The 21873-nt window shown below is 49.3% G+C and overlaps 1 protein-coding gene across 1 annotated transcript in view; it reads left to right on the top strand.

The window, feature by feature from the left end:
* Window positions 1–21873, top strand: part of SLIT1 (slit guidance ligand 1) — a 177273-nt gene that overhangs the window by 14016 nt on the left and 141384 nt on the right. Inside the window, exons 2-4 of the mRNA XM_053584668.1 lie at window positions 3651–3722; window positions 6057–6128; window positions 8925–8996. Of these exons, the coding sequence (XP_053440643.1) occupies window positions 3651–3722; window positions 6057–6128; window positions 8925–8996 (216 nt within the window). The remainder of the gene's footprint in view (window positions 1–3650; window positions 3723–6056; window positions 6129–8924; window positions 8997–21873) is intronic.

The raw sequence follows: 21873 nt of genomic DNA, 5'->3' as shown, positions 1-21873 counted from the left end.
GGCTGTGAGCCCCTTTAGCACTGTCTAAGCGGTAGGTGGGGAGGGAAATTCTTTCTCCCCTCAGCTCTCCCTGTCTGACTCGGCAGAATCTCTGCACTGCGTACTTAGCCAGGGTAAGATTTCAAAGCAAAGAGCCGAGATGTATGGTGTACAGTTCCCAAACCCAGGAGGCTTGGTCTTGCTTATAGTCAGGGCATGCATGTTTATTTTTTGGAGGCCTGGAAGAAAGGGTGAGCCTCCACATTGTCACTGCAGGCTTGGGCCACTGCAAGAACATTCTGGTCCCCAGCACAGGGATTCCTCCCCACCCCCCCACAAATACCCCACAAAGGGTCCAGGGTATTTATTCCTGCAGCCCCAGGAAATCCAAGGGTTTCTTTAGTTTATCGCAAACGCCCAGATGTTGGGGATCAAATTCTTATTTCCTGAGAGGATTCAAGAAATCCTTGTGTGTTTTTGTTTTTCCCTAGGTGACTTTGCTTTGGAGGATTTTCTCCAAACTCTTTTACCAATGAGGTTTTCCTTTCAGGCTAGGACCACACAGGAACTGACAGAAATCAAAGCCATTTGCCACTGGAGTATTTTTCCTTGCTGGGAGAAGAGTGGGTGTGAACTCACTGCTTTTGGGAGTGGGAGAACTTTCTCAGAGGTCCTCCCTGGTCTCCAGGGTGCTGGACCCTGCAGGATAGTTAGTTGCTGGCTCTTCCCAGCTCAGCTGGGCCCTGCCAGGGTCCAGTAGCTGGAACCTCGGGCCAAGGTCACTAGTTTGTGTAGTGGGGAAGCAGGAATTTGAAGCTGGGCAGTCTGGCATCAGAGATGAAGCTTTTAGCTAGTAAGAGCATGGTTAGCTCAGCCGGGCTGGGAGCTCCCTGGTATTACGGCTTAGGCAGAGCACATGGTGTTGAGTACGTGTTTCCTGTCAAAAGCACCCAACTTATTCTTCAGCCCTGTCCAAGGCATGACTGCTTGAAGGAAGGGGTGGGATTAGGGTATAGCAACACGAGGCACAGTGATGTAAGAGAAAGAACATGGAATCCCATGTTCCATTTATTAGCACTGCGGCACTGTGTAGGTTACGTTACTAATCTGTGCCTCAGTTTCCTCATCAGCAAGTTGGAGAACTTGACTCACCTCTTAGGCTGCTATGAGGGTGAAAGGAGATGTAGTGTGCTTGGGAGCAGGCCCAGAGCCTGCACACAGTGGGTGCCCCATAAGAGGTGTAGATGTGGTTCTGGTGGCAAAACCTCAGGGAGCCCAGAGTAGCTCTGGGTCCTGGGTTCTTCCCACTTGGCTGCTCTGGCTGCCATGGTTTGAAGGTACCAGTAGTATCTCCTAGACCCTGCAGGCAGCTTGCTGAGGGGGCTGTCTCAGGGACCACCTGTTGGAGGAACAAGGCGTTGCAGAAAAATGACCTCTTTGCCTCATTCTAGCAGGCTCCTTCTAGGGCTCAAGGGTTACAAGGGGCTGGTCCAGGCTGGGAGCTCCAGCCTGGTGGGCTGCCCTGCTGAGAGGGAGTGGGTGGGCTCCTCAGTGAAGGTCACTTTCTCAGCTCAGTGGTGATAATGCTTCCTTAACAGCGGCCTTCAGACCTGGGGGCTTAATGAGAGCTTGCAGACTGCCTTCTGGGGTGAAGTCTCTCCCCTGAGAAGAGGCATTAAGCTCTGGTGTCAGAGTGCAGGCCACGGCCACGAGGCTGGGTGGGCCTGGGTCTGCACTGCTCGTCAGCAGGGCCTCCTGAGGGAGGCTGTATTTGCTTTGCTATCTGTGCGTAGTTGTTTTCTCCCTGTCTGTCTCAGGTCTTTTCCTGAGTAAGGGCAGAGGGGGCGTAGGAAGTGAGGAGAAGGGCTCAGCTAAGGAGTGTACCCCCTTGTCTGCGCAGTGGGGGCCAGTGCAAAAGGGTGAGAAGAGAGGGTGCAACATGAGGGAGAAGAGACATGAGAGGTCAGAAGTCCGCCCCCAGCCTCTCTGCCTTGGTGGGAGTTCCACGCCCAGCCTTGCAAAATGCTCTGCAGAGAGTAAGTCAGTCTGCTGTAAACATTTGTTGATATCTCAACTACATAAAAATTGTATCCAGTGAAAACAGGCTTGAGAGAAAATATTTCAGAATGCTAACAGAAGTTATTTCTTAGCGATGGGATTACATGCGATTTTCATTTTTGTCTTGATTCTTCAAAAAAAAAGAAACGGGAAAATATTCAATAATGAACATAATACTATTATTTTTAAATGCAATAAATGAATATAATGCTTGCTTAGAAGTCCTTTTCTGAAAAATTAAAACAATGCAGAGAAGTATAATAAAGAACCTGAGATCACTTCGAGTCCCTTCACTTAGCAGTTACAGCCACTAAGATGTGGCATCCGGCCCCCAGCTCCTGTTTTGCACATAACTGTATCAGTGCTTGTACGTGTGTGTGTTTTTATTATATGTAAGTAGGCTTGTAGAAAACAGTTAGAAAACGGTTGTCTCGTTAACTGTCTCCACATTCTGTGCTGTGTGGCTTTCCTTGTCAAGACAAACAGATCTGTGCATGGTATTCAGTTTCTCCAACACGCTGGATTCAACCAAGCAATGTGCTGTGGATGTCCATTTAAGTTGTTTAACACTTTGCTCTTCTAATCAATGCTGACATATAATAATAACACTACTACTACTATGAATAATAATGCCCAGAAATACCTTGAGGTTTTGGGTTTCAGGATGAAAGTTTCAGCCCAGAGGAAGCTAGCCAATCCTTCTTAGGAAGGGAACTGATTTTAAAGGGTTCCACAATGATGTTTTCAACGTTTGAAGAATGGTCATGTTACAGCAGGAGCAGGTGGGGGTTTACTGCCAGTGAGGTTCAGAAATGGGTGTTTAGTTCCGTCAAAAAAGACCTTTAAATTAGAAAGAGCCATCTCACATGGAGAAGGCGTGCCAGCATTTAGGGTGGGGAAGAGGCTTGGTCTGGGGCTTTTGTCAGTGGCTATGTTAGCCTGGGGAGGCCACAAGCCCCTTGAGAGATGCTGTTAGCAAAGTGAGGAGGGGCAGGGAATGGATTTTTTCAGCTGCTCCTAAGGCCCAGGGGAAGTGAGGAGATGGCCATGTGTTGAATGCCTTATCAGCTTGTCGACTTGGAGAGACAGCTGGGTCTGGCAGAAGCAACCCATGCCAGAAGGATCTGGCCATGGGTTCAGATCTCTGCTGTCACAACCCAACTGGTGCCCTACGCCCCCTCTGCCCCTACTGAGCTCTCTTCTCTGTGAAATGGGCACAGTAACTACTTTCCCACCTCATGTGAAGCCCAGTTCTGGGGTGTGTGGAAAAGGGGTCCACGTGTTGTTGAGCTCAGTGGAAGCACTTGCTGCACACCTGGGATGGGGAACTCAATCTTTCTCAAAGTATCTTGGACTTGGGTTGAGCTCATGGCTGTACCTAGAACTTTTGACCACAGTGGGTGGAGTGGGAGGACTGGGCTGCAGATGAACACAGGGTCCTGTTGTTCTGGCTACAAAGAGGACTCAGCCTTTGGACCTTGAAACAGACTTGGGGTCCCTGGCTTAGCTGGGACATCCTAGCCCTATTGGAGGGATGACTGGCTTGAGCCAGGAGCTGAGACTTGGGGGCCACCTGGCCATCTCACCACTTCCTTCTCGCTTTCCTCTGCCAGGGAGCTCAATGGCAACAACATCTCCCGGATCCATAAGAATGACTTCGTGGGGCTGAAGCAGCTGCGAGTGCTGTGAGTAGGGGTGCTGCCCCCATTTTTTACCTCCCTCCCACCCCGACCCCTGGCAGTGCTGTGGGGGTCCTAGGCAGAGCCCTGGCTGCAGGGTGGAGGAATGTAGGCCAGCTGGGTCTCCTAATGTTGAAGTCAGTCTTGGGATACTCTGGGGGTGGGGTAGGTTGGGATTGATGTTGAGTTCTGACCCAGAGCAGCCACTATTTCCCATGACTGAAAAAGCCAGGTATGGCACAGGGCGTGGTTGGACATATTGGCCATTGGCTGTCTCCTAGGTGGGAGGGAAGACCAAGTGGCCGCACAGAATCTTTAGGTCTCTGTTTTAGTCTTTGTGGGCTGCTGTAACAAAATACCAGACAGGGGTGGGGAGGGGTCTCAACAACACACGTTCATTTTCTCCCAGTTCTAGGGGACGGAAGTCCCAGATGAAGGTGTTGGCGGGGTAGGTTCCTGGTGAGGGGTCTCTTCCTGGCTTGAATCTGTACCCTAGAGAGTCTCCCCAGCAAGGCCATATCCCCTCTTCTTTTTTTTTTTTGTAGAGACAGAGTCTCACTTTATTGCCCTTGGTAGAGTGCCGTGGCCTCACACAGCTCACAGCAACCTCCAACCCCTGGGCTTAGGCGATTCTCCTGCCTCAGCCTCCCAAGCAGCTGGGACTACAGGCGCCCGCCACAACGCCCGGCTATTTTTTGGCTGCAGTTCTGCCGGGGCCGGGTTTGAACCTGCCACCCTCGGTATATGGGGCCGGTGCCCCACCGACTGAGCCACAGGCACCACCCGCATATCCCCTCTTCTTGAGAGGGAGGTGGGTGAAGCCAGTTGAGGACAGAAGCGACTCCCCTAAGTGCCTGATAGTGGCAGATGTTGGAGGTGGCAGCATAGCTCGGCTAACCTTGACTACTTGCTGGCAGTGGAATGTCAGGCTGGGCAGGGGTGAAGAGTGAAGGGAAAGGGCAGATCCTTTATTGGGCGTCTCCTGCTTTGTGCAGAGGGAGCCACAGCGTGCGTGATTTCTGATGTAGAATAGCTCAGCCCACCAACTCGGGAGTGTGGGAAGAATTGTATTTCTTTATTTTCTCTGTATCAACTCAGTTTTGACTCAGAGCTCATTTCATCTGGCTGGTGGCAAATACAACATCAGATAATTATATGTTCCCTTACCCTGTACTTACAGGGTAATGCAAAAGTCCTGAGGCCTCAATTCTCTCAGAACTACTGGTTCTCCAGTTCCGGGGTCTTTGGAGGGCCTGGGGGCCTTGCAGCCAATCCACTCTGAGGTCAGAGCTGACCCAGTGGCTGGGCAGGGATTTGCTGCTCCAGCATCCACTGACCTGACCTCTGATTCTGGGGGAGTCCACATAGAGGGGGCCCTGGGAAAGCCCACCCCTCTCTCCTGGTGTTCCCTTCCCTTCTTCCCCTAGGCCTCCAGTGGAAGCTCCTTGACATGCTAGGTTTTTGAAAACAAAGCAGAGAAAGAGAAGTGTCTGGTGGCAGCTCTGCCCCTGTCCTGTCCTGCCCCAAACCTCCTCTGAGGCCCATGCAGGGCACATAAGCTGCCTGCTTTGAGTCCAGAGGGGAAAATGCAGAAGAAAAACATATTGTCTCAACATTTATCACCCAACAGTCAATCTATTGGTAAAAAATGCTGCCCCAACAGCCGGACGCTCTGGGTTTCAGGGCATGTTGGCAGTGAGGAGAGGCAGAGTCCCATGGAGACAGGTGGTTCAGTTGGCGCAGGCACCCCACTCTTTTCTTCAGCAGATGGGGCTAGGCGGAGTGGGGGTGCAGGCAGGAGAGGGGATTGTCTGCCAACTGCAGAGCGTGTTTGCTGCATGTGTGGGCTCTGCCCACTTGGCACAGGCTCCCCTCCCCCTGACACTGGCTGGTCCCCCTGCTCTGTCCCTTGGACATGTGCCTTCTGGGCCAGAGGAGTCCTAGGCCTATATGCCAGCAGCGCAGAGCCAGCCCCGTGCGCCTGCTGCTGGCCTCACTTCCCTGAGCGTGCCTTCAGAGCTCTGGCCTGGTACTCTGTTGCCCCGCAGCCTCTGCCACGACGGGTGGCCTCAGAGGGGCTGGCATGGGTGGAGATCGGAAGTGCATCTTGCTGTCAGGCTGGGTGTGCCAAGGAGCCCGGGGTGGGGAATTTGCAAAGCTGGGAGGAAATTTTGTCCAGTGAGCCCAGGACATGGGTCTGTAAGGGGTTTGGACACAGCTCCTGTGTCACCCTTGCAAACGCTGCCCTGGCAGAGTTTTCCTCTGCTCCTCCCTCATGCCAGCTGTTTCTGAAGCCCTAGACCCACACCCTGTAGCTGTCCTTGTCCCTTTGCTCCCCAGGCAGCTGATGGAGAATCAGATTGGAGCAGTGGAACGGGGGGCCTTCGATGACATGAAGGAACTGGAGCGGCTGTGAGTACCAGGGGCTCAAGCTCAGGAGGGTGGGGCGGGGGAGGGGCTGTGACTGAGAGGGTGATGTGGGTGGGGCACTCAGGGAGGGACCCCATGCCCAGCCTGCCTCTACCTGAGGATGGAGCTGGGAGTCGCTGCAGCTGTGGGAGTTGTCACAGGGCATGGGTGATACAGTGGCCCAGAGAAGCCTGGCAGATATCCTCACCCCACATTCTCCATGTAACTCTCTTTGCTGTTTTCTCTAAAAGCATGTGAAGGCAAAACATTCACACACAATAAAAAGGAAGTGGAATTTTTCCATTCTACTTAATTTTCATAGAGATGACTTCTTTTCATTAATTTATGTAGGTGTTAAATTATATAGTTAGAATTCCAAGTACCCCTGCCCTAAACGGGTTTGGGAATGGACATGACTGTTTCTTATAAGCAGTGACAGACTGGCGTACAGAGGCAGCAGCATGCTGTCCCGCTGGCTCTGCACTGGCCAGTCAGCAGTTGGGAGGCAGTGGGCATGCTTGGATGGTCGGCACAGTACTGCAAGGGTGGCCAAGACAGGGAGGACAGAAAGACAGGCTTTGGGATCCCACATCCACTACTCAGCAATCCCTTGAGAGAGTCACTTGCCTCTTGGCACCCCGATTCCCTCATCTGTCAAAGAGGGACAATTCAGTGAAGTCAGCAAACGTATCTTGGGCACCACCTAAGCGCCAAGCCACGTGGCAAGATGGTGGCAGTAAAACCTTTTGGGATGGGGGTTGTTATGAGGAAAGGGGAGGTGTGTGCATATGTGCAAGGTGCTGTGGCCCAGAGAAAGAAGCCCACCTTTCACGCCACTTTTTCTCTGATGGTGAGGTCATGCCCATAAAGCATTTGTGCCTGGCACCTAGTAGGGCTAATTGTGCCTGGTGATTACTAATTTATCCTAAATTACCTGCATGTCTCTCACTATGCTGGGTTCCTTCTTGTGTCCTTTGATTTTCCACTTTAAACTAGGCATTGAATACCTTTTCCACCTAAATGTTTTTCAGAAATTGAAGCCAGGAAAATGAGAAAGTCTTGGGGGAAAACAAAACAAAATAAAACCCAGTGGTTACCAGACAGAGTAAATACAGAATTAATTTATTGGTCTGAGGTTAAGGAACTTGGAGATATCTGGTGTCTACTCCTGTTGCTTTAAGGATTATATTTGTGGTCACTTTTTTCTCCCGAGGCAATGATGTGTTTCTCTAGGAGCCCACCCTTGAAAGTAAACTTCTTCCAGCTGGATGTAAGGTTGCAAATCTAATTGTCTGTGCTGTGCTGGAACATGATGGGGCCTGATGTGGCGGCCCTGACCTTTTTCACATATTAGATGAAGGATGACCTTCAGGGAGGTAACCGCAGACCAATTACTGCTGGCTACATAGAATTAAGTTTTTTTCCCCCTTTCCCTCTGAAAGAAAGGTTTTGGTAAGATGGTTTATCATATGGCTGTCTCAGTATCCATGGGGGATTGGGTACCTAAGACTCCCTTGGATACCATCATCCTTGTATCTTCCAGTCTGTCATATAAAATGGCGTCGTTTTTGCATATAACCTACCCACATTCTCCCGTATACTTTAAATCATCTCTAGGTGGGTTAATGATAGGGGCTGAATTTTACATTAGTGCTTCTCCAACCTTATCATGCACGCAAGTCATTTGGGGATCTGTTCAAATGCAGATTCAGCTTCAGTAGGCCTGGGTAGTGCCCGAAGTGTCACAGCTCTTACTAACTCCCAGGCGATGCCCTTCTGGGGGCCCATGGGCCAGGATTCTGCGATTTGCAAGTGTCACCACCCTTCTCCCTTGATGCTCAGAGCTGCTGCAGAGTAAAGGCTAAAGAGAAATTGTTAAAATTTAATGTTGTCTACTATAGTTTTTAAAAATTTTCATAGTATCCCTTGCTACACTGTAGACTGTCTGTCAGAGAATTAGTTGCTGAAGGTACGTGAGGTGAGTCTGGTCAAACTTTGCTGCCCTCCTAGGACAAGTCTGAGTTTGTTTTTTTTTTCCCCCCAGTATGTTTCCTTGTCAGGTCATATTCCTGACAAGAAATATTCCAGAATCAGACTTGGGTTCATAATACTGAGAAGAGGTCTGTTCACCAATAAGGAAATTAAACATTGTGGACATACTGTTCGCTCATTAAAAATAAAGGGTAATGCTCTATTGTTTGACATGGAAGGGTGACCATAAACTGTGGAGGAAGAAACACGTAGTGTTTTTCTCCTATTATTTGAGGCTTCCTTTTTAAAAAACATGCGTTCTCATTAGATTGATAAAAGAATCAATAAAGCTAGTTCATTATGTAAAAAGACTCAAAGCAAACAAACAGGCAAATAAGTTAAACCACTGCTAAGCCAAATGTGGGTGCAACTAGAAATCAGGACAGTGTGGCCCCGTTAGGGTTTAGCTCACAGTCCCCGTGTAGTCAGGTACCTAACTCCCAAGCAGGGGCAGTGTCAGAGTCAGTGCCCTGTGAATTACATGGGGCTTGCAAGTGTGAAGTGGTGATGATGAATATGGAAATCGAGTTGGTTAGACGCATTCACAGAAATTCTGTTCTTATCCTCCTGAGGGCTGGATGGCAGAATTTCTACTTTGTAGATAAAGAAACTGAGGCCCAGAGAAGGTAATTTTCTCGGAATTTACATGCTGACCCTGTTAGGATTTGAACCCTGGGCCTTCTGACTCTGAATTGGGTGCTTTCTGAGAAGTCCTTTGAATTTCCTGCACATCTAGGCAATTTCCGATTCTTCTCTTCTCTTTTTTAGGCGACTGAACCGGAACCAGCTGCACGTGTTACCAGAACTGCTGTTTCAGAATAACCAGGCTCTGTCGAGACTGTGAGTGATGCTCTGTGGCCAGAAACTTCGCTCTGAGGTTTTATCCCCACTCTGTGGGCAGGCCAGTATGTGGTCGGTAGGGCCTGGATTTTCCTATGGCCTTGGCCCCCCCTGTCCCCTGGCAGGAAGGGTTCAGGGCTACAAAGGCTGGGCCCTTTCTGCAGGAAGGAGCCGCGTGAGCATTTCTCCATGGCAAACATTTAAAAGAATCCGCAGTTCATCCAAATTCATGAGACGATGCTGACAGTGCGGGCACAGGGGTGTTCTGGAGCGGGCATGTTTGTTGACTGTGATGCCAGCCTTTGCCAGCGTTTGTGGGTGGCTGTCCCATTGTCTTTGGTAACCTGCCTTGGGTTGAATGTTCACTCAACTAAGCCCTTCTTGAATCTATTTCTATTTTCAGCTTGCTGTACCTTTTACGGTAATGTAGACTTTAATGTTATTAACCATGGTGTTAAGTTGTATTTTTATTTGCTGTCGATGTGCTTCTGTCAAGTTTAAAGGATAATTGCTAATTCTGCTACTCCATGAGTTGCCAAATGTGTCTGAATTGTTCCCCTGTCAATTTCCTTTTGTGGGATCTTGGGTTGGGCAGGATCTTTGGGATCATCTAAGGAATCTATTCTGCAGCTCTTTAGCAAGTGGTCCTGCAGTCTTTGCTTGGCTTCCTCTAGGGATGGGGAGTTTACCACGTCCACTGGTATCACTCCATTGCTAGATAAATCAGCAACTTAGAAGATTCTTCTTAACTTTGAGCTCTAAATCTGCTTTCTAATAACTTATGTTCTCTTAGCTTTGCTTTCTATAACTATCTAGAACTACCAAATATTCTTATTAGGTTTTTGAAGGGTTGTCAGGTTTTTGAATGTTGAGTGGGAAGTTTTTTAATTCCCTTAATTGTTGGTAACCTAAGAACCTTTGGTTGGGACCTTGTCTGCCCAGTGGGGCCTGAAAAGCCACTGAAGAGGACAGGAGTCTGTGTTACTTTTGCTGTTGGCACCCCATGGACCTGGGAGCCAGTGAGAGGCAGTGGCCTCCAGACACATTAGATATTCTCATCCTGGTGGTCCTGGGCTGGCTGCTTTAGGGATGGGCTGTTGGCGGCCAATGGAGGGACGTCCAGAAGTAGGGCCCTCAGGGGAAGTCTTGTGGCCCTTTGGGGGATATTTAGAAGCTCTAGAGCCAGAACTTTTGCCTAACACTGTTTTTTTTCTTCAGGCATTGGCTCCCTAACTCTTGGCAAGAGAATTTTCTTATCCAGGAGCTTAGCTGGATCTGGGTGCAGGGAGGCTGTTTTCTTTAGCTCTCGATGTTTCTTGGTCTCGGCTGTAAGCAGGTATACAAGCCAGGAGGACTCTGGGAAGACTCCCATGCCACATGCCCTGCTTAGGGCAGCCCAGGACTTGAGTTTACAGCTGAGGCCACTGCATCTTAGGCCCCTCCACAGGCCACCTCACAGAGGACACAGTCTGGGGGAAATGATTTAACGAACCTGTTTATCAATCTGGTTGCACGTCCCTGGTGCCTAGGCTCACTGAGTCTTTCACCTTGGAGGTGGTTATAGGGAAAGACACAGGAGCAAGTGTTTAAAGATCTATTTGCTAATATCCTTTGCCCTACCTCCACCCTGCTGTGCTGACTCAAGCACCTGGCATCTTAAAACATCTCTGTTAACTCTCCCGGTTGGTCTGGCCAAGGAGCACTTGGGTCCAGCAACAGAACCCCGCAGGCTGGGGAGAGGGAGGGTGGAGGTGGGTATTGTGCAGGCCCAGCCAGCAGGTGGTCGGGTTCCTCAGGACAGGAAGTGAGGCCCTGCTGGCCCTAGTGGGGGCCCAGACTGAGAGGTGAGGGACTGTTCTGGTTCTTCCTGAACATCCACCCTGTTGTTCTGCTTCTCCCTGCAAACCAGTGTCCTGGCCTCATCAGCAGTGTCTCTGCTCTGCCCTGACCTGGGTTAGCACCGTGCAGATTCACCTCCCACTTTCTGTGACCTCAGGGCTCAGACCCCAACAGTGTCTTTCCCCACCTTCAAATTCTGGGAGAGAGAATCTGGTTGGCCCATCTTAGGTCAGGAGGTCACCCCTGTGCCCGGTGTGGGCTTGTGTGATCAGCTGGTGCAGTGAGGCTCAGGAGCCTGAGGTGGGAGGTACTCCCTCAGAAGGCAGTGCCTGGTGGGCCTGCTCTCTCACCTGTTGACCTTCCCCTTGCTTTGGAGGGATCCATCACTAATCCTTTCCATCTGGAGCAAGTTATGGACTTTCATGCCCAGGCTGTTATGCTAAACCAGCATGAAAATGGGCTGGAGAGAGGCCAAATGTGAAGGGTAAGGCATAGTCACAAAGTATGTAGGTGGTGTGGTCCGCGTTTCAGTTGATTTCATCTGTGTAGCCTCTAAAAGTTAAAATCTGCTCACAAGTTATTCTTCACTACTGTTTCCCTGGTGTTGGTTTAGTCTATCCATTTCTTTTCATGTTTGGGATCTGAGGTGAGGTGATTTGCCTTGGACCACAGAGCAGAGTGATGCTGAGTTGGAATTAGGTTCCAGGCCCGCCAGGGTGCCTAAAGAGCATAAAAACGGGGTTAAACCTTGATGTAGAAATCTCATGTTTGGGGATCTACCCTAAGGAAATAATAAAACGTGGAGCACAGACATGTTCACTGGGACATTATTTAGGTATAGAGTATTGCAAAGAACATGGAAATAATCTAAATGTCCCAACGTTGGGGGCTTGGGTAAGTAAACGATGATGTATCTACTTGATGGAATATTTATGCAGTCATTGAAAATGGCCTTTATGAAAGATGTCAAGTAACGCAGATAAATGTTTGTGCTATCAAAAGCCAGGATGCAAAATTGCACGATCACTAGATAAATCACTCTAAATAATGCATGAAAAATGACTGCAAAAGGCCAACAGGCTTGCCTGTGGGTGACATTTTTCTTTTCCATGTTTCTCAGATGTTCTCTAAGAAGCACGTATTATTTTTATGGTAGGAAGCCTCCCAGTTTTTTAAAAGGGAGGCAAAGCTTCTGTAGTCTGTGGTGAAAATGGATGCTGGTTACAGGACGTTGCAGCATTTTCTTTAACCCCGTTGATCCCTATTTGTGCTTCTTTGAGATAAAGATAATGGTCACCTCATGGGGCTGATGTGAGGATTAGAGAGGTGTGGCTTTATGTCAGAGGGGAACCCTGGGGCACAAGGGAGGTGCCCAGGAGGTGGCAAGTGAGTCCACATTGGAACTGTTTTGGAGGGTGGCACGCCTAACTCCCAGAGCGACGCACCCCTGCGCATCTGACCAGCCTCAGCGCTGGTTTCACCCCTCCTCTCTGGCAGCTCAGCCTCACGGCTCTTAGCTCACAATCACCCCCTCACTTTGCAGGGAGCTTCCCCCAACAGGATTATTTTGTTTTTGTTTTATTCGGGAAGGGCTTAGGTGCCCCTGCGGAGGGAGGCGGGTGTGCTGTGGGCAGGACTGGACTTTGTGTTGGGGCGGTCAGTGCGCAGGTTCAGGATGTTCACGAAGGGAATCTGCTCTTTGTCTCTTGTGTGCTCTCCTGGAACAGGTAGGTGACGTTGCACTGGACACATTTCTTGGTGTCCTGAATTTACATTCTCTACTTGGGGAAGCTTCCACTGAGGGTGGGCCTGGAGTTCCTAATCAGCAGCCCCCCACCCCTGCAAGATAGCACACCCCACTCTCTGTCTACAGTTGGGGGGAGTCGGGGCATTGAAGATGTGCACCACCTGGGACACCCTTTCGCTGCATGACTGTCCTGGGGCTGTTGTGAAAAGTCTTGGGAAGTGTAGTCATTACAGTAATGATTAGGAGGAGGCTCGTGCTGAACAATTCCAGTGTTTGATTTCGTTATCAGAAGATCTCTACGGGGTCAGTATTTCTCCCATTTTACAGATGAAGAAATGTGAGCTCAGAGGATTGTGATATGCCCAAGGGACTGGTCACATTTGAACCTTGTACTGGAGCTTGTTCTTACGTATCACCCTGCACCTCCTCACTCATCCACTCCCACACCCACCCACCTCCCCATGTGCCCCCCCACCCTACCATCCCTTCCTCCATCCACCTGTTTCTTTATCTACTCACCATGCTTCCACCTCTGTTTATTCACTCATCAGTCCCACCAATCCATTCCTCCATCCCCCAGCTCCTCCTCCAACCTGCCCACCTAGATTCACCCAGTGTCTACCAGCCCAAATATAAACCTACCCAGACACTCCTTTGCCCCCTAATTCATCCCTTCATGCTCTCCCTCCACACCCTCACCTTCCATCTGCTACCCACCACCCACTGGTCGAGTAGTTCCCAGGGCCTCCCGGGGACCCAGCACTGCACCAGATGCTGAGAGCCCTTGGAGTAATGTCTATGTAAGATGGACAGGTATGCCCTGACTCCCCAGCAGGTGACAGTCTGCCATCAGTGCTCTTTGAGAGCAGCGGCCACCCTCTGACCTTCCAGCAGGTTGGAGTGGGTAGGGACAAATGCTTTAGCAGCTGACCTGTGCCTCCTATAGGGACTAGGTGTGCTGGGGTTTAGGGTTGGCTCCATTACTTCATAGCCAGCCCTCAGGTGTGGAAATGTCGTTTTCATGGACATACACAGAATGTACACAGAGGTTAAATTTAGGTCTAGAGGGACATATTTGAAACCTGACTGCTTAGAGCTGTAAAACCCAGTCTTTACCCAGGTTCAGGTGGGGAGCAGGGGGTTCAGCCTACCCTTCACCTTGCTGCGTCTGGCCTCCATGTCTGGGGAGGGGTCTCCCTGCTGCCTCACAGCCCTCTTCTTGCTGGCTGCATTCTCCTCCTCATCCAGAAGCCACTTCTGGAAACCCAGTTCCCCTGGGCTTCCTTTTAGCCTTGAAACCAATATGTATCCTGACAAGATCGACCTTTTGTGTCTCTGCTGGGCCTAGAAGGGGTGGGGGTGGGTGATTAAGGGCAGCCCAGGGTGTTTATTTCTCCTTATTTATATCCCTGTTGTAAAGACCACCATAACTCATTAACAGGGCCCTGGTGGTTGGAGAGGCGCGGATGTGATATTCTGTAGGAGTCCTGTTGAAGAATGCCTGACCCTATCGACCCTGTCTCAAGCTGGGTTTAATTAAACTGTCAGCACTGGTCATAAGAACAAAGCTTCCCTTCCCATCCCAGGCCCCAGCCCCCATCAGAGGCAGGAGGGCATTCTCAGCTGAAATGAAGAGCTGTTAAAAATGGATCTGTCTTGCCTTCAAGGGAAATTACCCAAAGCAGGAAGGTGACCTCGATATTGTGACATGTCCATGCCAGGCAGCAGAGTTGTGGAGCTGAACCAGCCTCTGTCTGAAGATGGCTGGTGCTGAGGAATGGGGCTCTGGAGCTGCCCGCTGCCTGCCAGGGCCTCCTTCCTGCCAGAACAGCCAGGGGACTCCTTAAGATGCTGCCCATCACTGCTTGGACATCCCTTCTTCCAGAAAGAACTTCATGAGCTTTGAGATGTCAAGATGTTTCTGGCATTAATGACAAAAAGAAGCTTTCGTGATTAGACAAATTTGGGAAGTGCAGCAGAGTCCTTTGGAGATGACTTTCCAGACCCTTTAATGTGCTCACATGCGTATTAAAGCTCCCAGGGGAGACGTAGAGGGTTGTATCTCCCAAATTAATTGGACTGTGAACCTCTTTACAATTTCATTTTTTGGGGACAGACCTGTTAACAGCTTGGGGGCCTGGTGTTAAGTAACTTACTAAGGTCTCAGCCAATAAGGGTCAGAGCTGAGATTAGAACCCAGATTCACTTGACCTTGAACCATGCACTTACCTCCAAACCATCAGTATTTGAACTAGAGTGTAAGAGTCATCAGTGGGGAGCTTATTAAAATGCAGATCCCCAGGCTCACACTCTTAGATGTCCTGTGCCAGCAGGTGTGGAGGGGCCCAAGAAGCAGCATTATTGTCAAGCCCCTCTTTATCTGGGAAGCCTTGCTTTCCAGAAAGAGTCTTAGGTAGGGACTGCCCCGTCTTGGGTAGAGCCCCTGTTCGCTTCTGCCTGGCCTGATCCCCATGTAAGAGCTACACCAAGTAAGCAAAGACCCCAAGAGCAGATGCTTCTCCTCCTGCAGCCATGCAGAAAGCAATTTGGGGATTATGAGTTGGCAATTATGGAGCACTCTGGATTCTCAAAGTGCTTTCCAATCATTAAATCTGTGCCTGCTGTCAAGGTTCAAGTGAAAAAGGCCAGCATCCCACTGGGCCAACACGGGAGCCTCTGGGAAGGGGGCGGTAGCCTGAGATTGACATCCTGCATGCCAGAGTGGCCTGATGTGCCCAGATGGATGAATGGCCGAGACAGCCCTGGCGACCGGCTGTGGGCTTTGAATCCAACTCTGCCCGGCTGGCTCAGAACCATGCAGGCCAGGATTTGGACAGCCCAGGAAGCCCAGGGCCTGGGAGGGCTGGGGGAGCGGGTGAGCGGTCAGTGGGTCACTCTGGGAGAATGCCCAGTGAATGCAGAGTGCCCTGCACTTTTAGGCGCTCAAAAGCATGAAAAGCCGGCAGTCTTCTCCTACAGTATTACAAAAGTCAGTAGGAGACAGACGGAATTCATAAGCCTCAGAAGGTTCTGAATAGAGAGGCGTGCACGCAGGAGGGGGCTATTGTGAATAACTTTGGGAGGTGAAGATTTTTTACAAACCATTTCAAAAATTATACAAGTAATTTTGCTAACATACTGAACATTTGGGAAATGGAGAAAAACCAAGAAAGAGAAAGGATTTAGTTTTTTAGTTACGTAAGGCATTTAAAAATGTTTGAGCTAACATGCAAAAATTTTTCAAAATAAAATTTAATACCAAAGCAATATGTAATTGTTATACTAATAATTACTGTTTGCTAAGCACTTGTGTGCTAAACACTTTATGTTCATTTCCTCACTTTAATTAGTACGGTCTTATGCAATGGGTCTGTTACTATCTCCAGACAGGAGAATTGAGGCACAGAGCGGGTAAGTGAACAGGTCACATAGCGAGTCCTTGGCAGATTCAAGCTTGGAGCCCAGGGAGTGTGACTCCAGAGGGAGTTCTTCCTCATCATGCCAGACAGCTTCTTCATTGTAGAAAATTTGAGAAAATAGAGAAAAAGGAAGAAGGAGATTGCTCATGTGTCCTCTGGGGCTGTGGGTTTGAAGAACGTGGGAGACACAGGAGGGTGGAGAGGAAGGATGAAGGATGTCCCTGTGGAGGAAGCACTGTGTGGACAGTGTGAATCTGGTTCCTGTGAGCAGGGTCCCACTGTTCTAGAGTGTTGTGGAGCTTGGCTTGGGAAGAGGAGTGGACAGGGTCTAGACCTAGAATGTTCTAGAAGGAGGTGATGGACAGGGGATAGGCAGAGGGAACCACAGAGTGTTCTTGAAGAGCAGAGTGACTGAGTGAGGGGGAGCCTCAACTAGCCCCAGTAAGGCCTCCCAGCTCTCTGTGCTTGAGCCGTGGGCCCCCATCCCTGCTGCCCCTGCTGCTCCCTCGGCTTGCTGGGACGCTGCCTTCCCATCACCGTTCCTCAGTTCCTCCCTCCCCAGATGGAAGTGAATGTTGCCTTCTCAGAGCCCTCTTTTTCTGTTCCTTTGTAATACTTTTTATATCATGGTAAAATATATCTCACATATGTATCATTTTAACCATTTGTAAGTGTACAATTGGGTGTGGCATTAAATACATTCATGATATTGTGTAACCATTGCTCCTATCTAAACCAAAGACATTTTCACCACACCCTAAAATAAACTCTGCACCCCTTAGGCAGTAACTCCTGCCCCCTGCACCAGCTCCCGGGGGCCTCTCTTCTACTTTCCGTCTCTGCGACTTTGCCTCTTCTCAGCACCTCATATAAACGGAATCAGACAGTACCGGCCCTTCTGCAATTGGCTTATTTCACTTATCATAGCATTTTTGAGGTCCATCCATGTTGTAGCACTTTTCAAAATTTCATTCCTATTAATGGCTTCCTACCATCCCACTATATGAATCAGTGACGTGTCGATCCCTTCAGCTGTCGGTGGACACTGGGTAGCTGTTGATAGACAGCCTCCAAAATGCCGACCTCCAAAACTGTGAGGTAAGAATTGTGTTAAGTCACTAAGTTTGTGGCAATTTGTTACAGGGGCAGCAGGAAACTAATACAGACAGCAGGAGCGGCTGCCATGGGCTGAATTGTGTCTCCCCCTAAATTCAAATGTTGAAGTCTTAACCAGTGTGATGATATTTGGAGATGGCCTTTAGGAAGAAGCTGAAGTCGTGAGGCTGGCGACCTCATGATGAGATTAGTGTCTTTATAGGAAGAGACACCAGCAAGCTGGCTCTCAGTCTCCCCCCAGCCCCCATGCACCATGTGAGGTCACAGCAAGAAAGAGGCCATCTGCAAGCCAGGAAGACAAGACAGCCTTCACCAGATCCCCACGACACTGGCACCCAGTCGAAGGTGTTCTGTTATGGCAGCCCTGCCGCAGCAAGGACCATATTCCAGGTCCAGGATCATGGCCAGATGAGTAAAACGCAGTTATTCAAAATCCTTGAAAGCAAAACTGGCTCTGAGTCTATTAAACTGTGACATAGAAAAATTAGCTCAGATGAGTCAGTGCACATTAGCAAATCTCCAGTTGCCTCATTAAGAAGTGAAAAAATATACCCCTTACCAAACTCTGAGAGTTTTTTGCTAACAAGCTTTTTGCGAAGAGTCAAGTGCTTTAAGGATGTCTGGTAATATTTTTATTAGGCCTATTTTTCTTAAAAGATAAGCACTTTTGTTCAGGTTAATGTCCTCAACTGACTGCAGGCTGCATTCAGGCCCAATCCTGATCTGAGGAGCCCAGCCGGAGTCTACTCTGGTATGCAGGCTCATGGGAGGGTCCACTCAGGCCAGGCCGTTTGTCGGCTCCAACAGCTGGCCGGATAGAGGCCTGCATCTCTTCAGCAAAGGTCAGTACATGGCTGGACCTGAGAGAACTGAGGGGAAAAAAACCAGAGGTTAAGACGTGGGGCTGGGTTTATCTACTTCGTATCTCCCCTTTAAACCGCTCTACTCCAAAACTGCCCAAAAGAGCTGGAGACACTCAGAGCTCCCCTGGGAAAAAGATCAGGCTTCTGGCAAGATGTTCCACATTTACAGTGGGGCCAAAGCCAGACTGACCGCAGAGATGGACATCTTAGGGCTCCTGGCCCTACAGCTTAGGGTGGAAGTATGGGGACAGGAATAAGCTCAAACACAGGAGACAGTGGTTTTGGCCATGTCACCAGAAAGATGCTTTTTGATACCTCTCCCTTCCCTCCCCAAACCCAGCATTTGAAAGATCTGGGCTGTTAAAACATCCTTATTCATAATATGTCTTCCCATATTTTTATTACTCAATTGCCAGGCAGTGTTTCTCATTAGCATCAGCCAACCAGTACAGCACCAGCAAGCTGATTCCAAACCATAGGATTCCAGCTACAAACCAGAGATGGTGCCTCTGAATGAGCATGTTTTGCCTTATATGACACACACTTGAGGAACCCCCATCGCTTCTTCTTGGAGCTCCCTGGCCTACTGATACCTGGCTAGGAATCCCAAGTAGAAAGCAAAACCTCCTGGGCCACAGTGCTTAGTGTAAGGGGAGGGTCTGACCAGAAGATGCTGGGCCCTAGCCCATTCTAATCAACAGGCAAGTCAGTGTACCAGTGTACATGTCATCACCATGACCCCTGATGCCAACTCACGTCTGTCTCCACTCACTGAAAGATGCATACTTCTTGTTTTATTCCCATCTCAAGCTCTCCCACCCTCCAGGAAGCAGGGGCCATCTTCAGGGTTCTCTATGACAACTCTCAAAGAGGGGTACCCAGGCTGGCTCCCTAGACACTCCATTTAACTCTGCCCAATAGACTTTATTTATTTATTTAGTTTTGTGAGACAGAATCTCACTCTGTGGCCCTGGGTTGAGTGCCTTGGCATCATCATAGCTCACAGTAACCTCCAACTCTTGGATTCAAGTAATCCTCATGCTTCAGCTTCCTGAGGAGCTGAGTCTACAGGCACCCACCACAATGCCCGGCTAATATTCTTATTTTTAGTAAGGTGGGGGCAGGTGGTGGTGGTGGATGGTTCTGGATCTTTCTCAGGCTGGTTTCGAACTCCTAAGCCCAAGTGATCCTACCAGGTGGGCCTCCCAGAGTGCTAGGATTATAGGCGTGAGCCACTGTACCAGCCCCAAAAGGGTTTATTTATCCTGCAATTCAGCATTGAGCCTTGAACATTTGGCTTCATGCTTCCAGGCCACAGGTCAAGGCTAACCGCAGGTCAAATAGAATAGGGATAAGACAGAAAGCACTGATTTTGGTGGCAAGTCCATGAAACTGGAGCCCGCTGTATGGGACAGTGGCTGCCGCCAAAAAGATACCAGGGCTTGCCAGGCTGCTAAATCTGCTGGTGCCAGGGGAACAGGGACAGGCAGTGCCTGAATTGCCTTCTAGTCTGGTGGGGGAAGCAGGCAAAGAGTTATAAGGGACATGGTGGAGCTCTGACGGAAGCTTGGGCAGCTGCTAAGAGGACTCAGGGGGCTAAAATCAAGATGTTGGCAGAGGTGTGTTCCTTCCAGAGGTTTCAGGGGAGTCAAGAATCTGTTCCTTTTCTTTCCCACTTTCTAGAGGCTGCCCGAGCTCCCTGGCTACATCACTCTGACTTCTGCTTCCTCAGTTATATATTCTCTGACCCAACACTCCTGCCTCCTTCTTTCCCTTGTAGGGACCCTCGTGACTACACTGGGCCCACCTGGATAGTTGAAGTTCACATCTTCATCGTAAGATCCTTTACCTAATCACATCTGCAAAGTCCCTTTTGCCATGTAAGACATTCACAGGTTCTAGGAATTAGGACTTGGACATCTTTGGGGAAGGCACTATTCTGTCTACCGTGTGGCCTCTTCCTTTGGGAGGACAATAACCCACACCTATGCCTTCCTGCCTGGGGCTGCGGAGTCATGCACACCCTACCCTAGCTCTAGGAGCAGCAAAGGCAAGGCCTCCAGGCAGCGATCCAGCTCTCCCAGTTTACAGTTAGGCTCCTTGGTGTTGAGCCTTCTCTTTTGAGTCCAACAGTCATGGGTGCTGATTAGTTGTAGGATTCTGGGCAAGTTACCTAACCTCGCTGTGTCTATTTCCTCATGTGTAAAGTGTATAAAGTGTAGGGTTGTGAGGATGGGGTGACTTGTCTGGAGCATAGACCAGGCACTGTGATTACGATCATCACCCCGAGCAGCAGAAGCAATTGGGGGGGTGGGGGGAGGGGAGGGCAGCATGCCCCTCCTGCCTCTTTGCTTGGATGTGGAGGATGATCTGCTGTCCTGGAAATCTTCACGAGAAGCCCTTGGCTGGAAGGCTTGTTGGGTCTGCCTCTGTCATGGCCTCTGCAGGAGGCTCCAGGTACACATGCCTCTAGCTCGTCTCCCTCATTCCACCTGCTCTGGGTCCTCGCCTGTCTTCTCTGTGGGAGACAGAGCTTCTTATGTCTCCCTATGCATCTTGCCTCGGCTCACTCTGGATTTGGCAGCAGCTTAGCCCGCTGCCTGAGAGCTTTGCTCCTAGCGTTTCTTTCTTTGGTTTGTAGACTGAAAACAAGATAGTAACTTCATGCATGTGGAAGAATTTCTGTAGCCTCTTTCTCTGAACACATTCCCCCAGGAGTTGACTTTATTATAAGAGCTCTTTATTAGATTAAACTGGCATGAACATTAACATGAATTGTAATTCATTACCCTTAAATCCTTGATCTATAACAGCACAAAATTTGAAGACACCTGGACACAGTGCCTTACCTTTTCCATTAATTCTTAACTGGTGTGGATCCTTGCTCAGTCAAATGTTGACTTCAATATTGAGCCTCTTAGCATCAGAAGGCCTTCCTAGAAGACACACACAGACACAGACACACAGTTTTGTGACTTTGAGACCTGGGGTCATCTTGGCATTGGAAGTCCACAGGGGCAGTGGAGGTTGGTATTCCTGTTCCAAAGACACCTCGGCACTCACTGACGTCTCCGGGGATCGGTTCTGCTCCATTGAAACCCAAGCCCCATCTCTCCTTCCTTCCCATTCTAGACTGTTCTGCCTCTCATCGGTGTTGGCTTTGTAAAAAATTGTGATAAAAACACATAAAAGTTTCCATCTTTCTTTTTAGGTGTACAGTTTAGTAGTGTTAAGTGTATTCACGCTGTCGTTAAACAGATCTCCAGAACCTATTCATCTTTTAAAACTGAAACTCTACCCATTCTAGAGTCCCTCTCTTCTTCTCTCGCCCCAGCCCCTGGTAGGCACCATTCTCCTTTCTGTTTCCATGAATCATGCAATTATTTGATTGTTTGTCTTGATGTGACTGGCTCGTTCCACCTGGCATAACGTCCACAATCTTCACCCAGGTGGTAGTGTGTGACAGGATCGCCCTACCTTTTAAGGCTGAGTATATCCCATTATGTGCACAGACCACGTCTGTGATCACCGTTGGCCTCATGGCCTCCCTTGGCTGTTGTGAGTTGTGCTGCCATGAACAGGGGTGTACACATATCCCTTCGAGACCCTGCTTTCAGTTCTTTTATATTTACCCAGAAGTGGGATTTCTGGATGATATGGCTGTTCTATTTTTAATTTTTGAGTGACAGTCATATTGCTTTCCATAGCAGCTGAACTATTTTAAATTTCCGCTGTCAGTGCACAAGGGTTCCAATTTCTGGACATCCTTACCAAGACTTGTTATTTTTCTCTCTCTCCTTCCTTTTGGGTGTAGCCATGGGTATGAGGTGATATGTCATTGTGGTTTTGAGTCACATTTCTCTGATGATTAGTTATGTTGAGCATGTTAGCTA

This window comes from Nycticebus coucang, chromosome 3, assembly GCF_027406575.1.
Source record: "Nycticebus coucang isolate mNycCou1 chromosome 3, mNycCou1.pri, whole genome shotgun sequence".
NCBI classification, from domain to species: Eukaryota; Metazoa; Chordata; class Mammalia; order Primates; family Lorisidae; genus Nycticebus; species Nycticebus coucang.
Note: the sequence above shows the minus strand (reverse complement) of the source record. Positions and strands in the feature narration are given on the sequence as shown.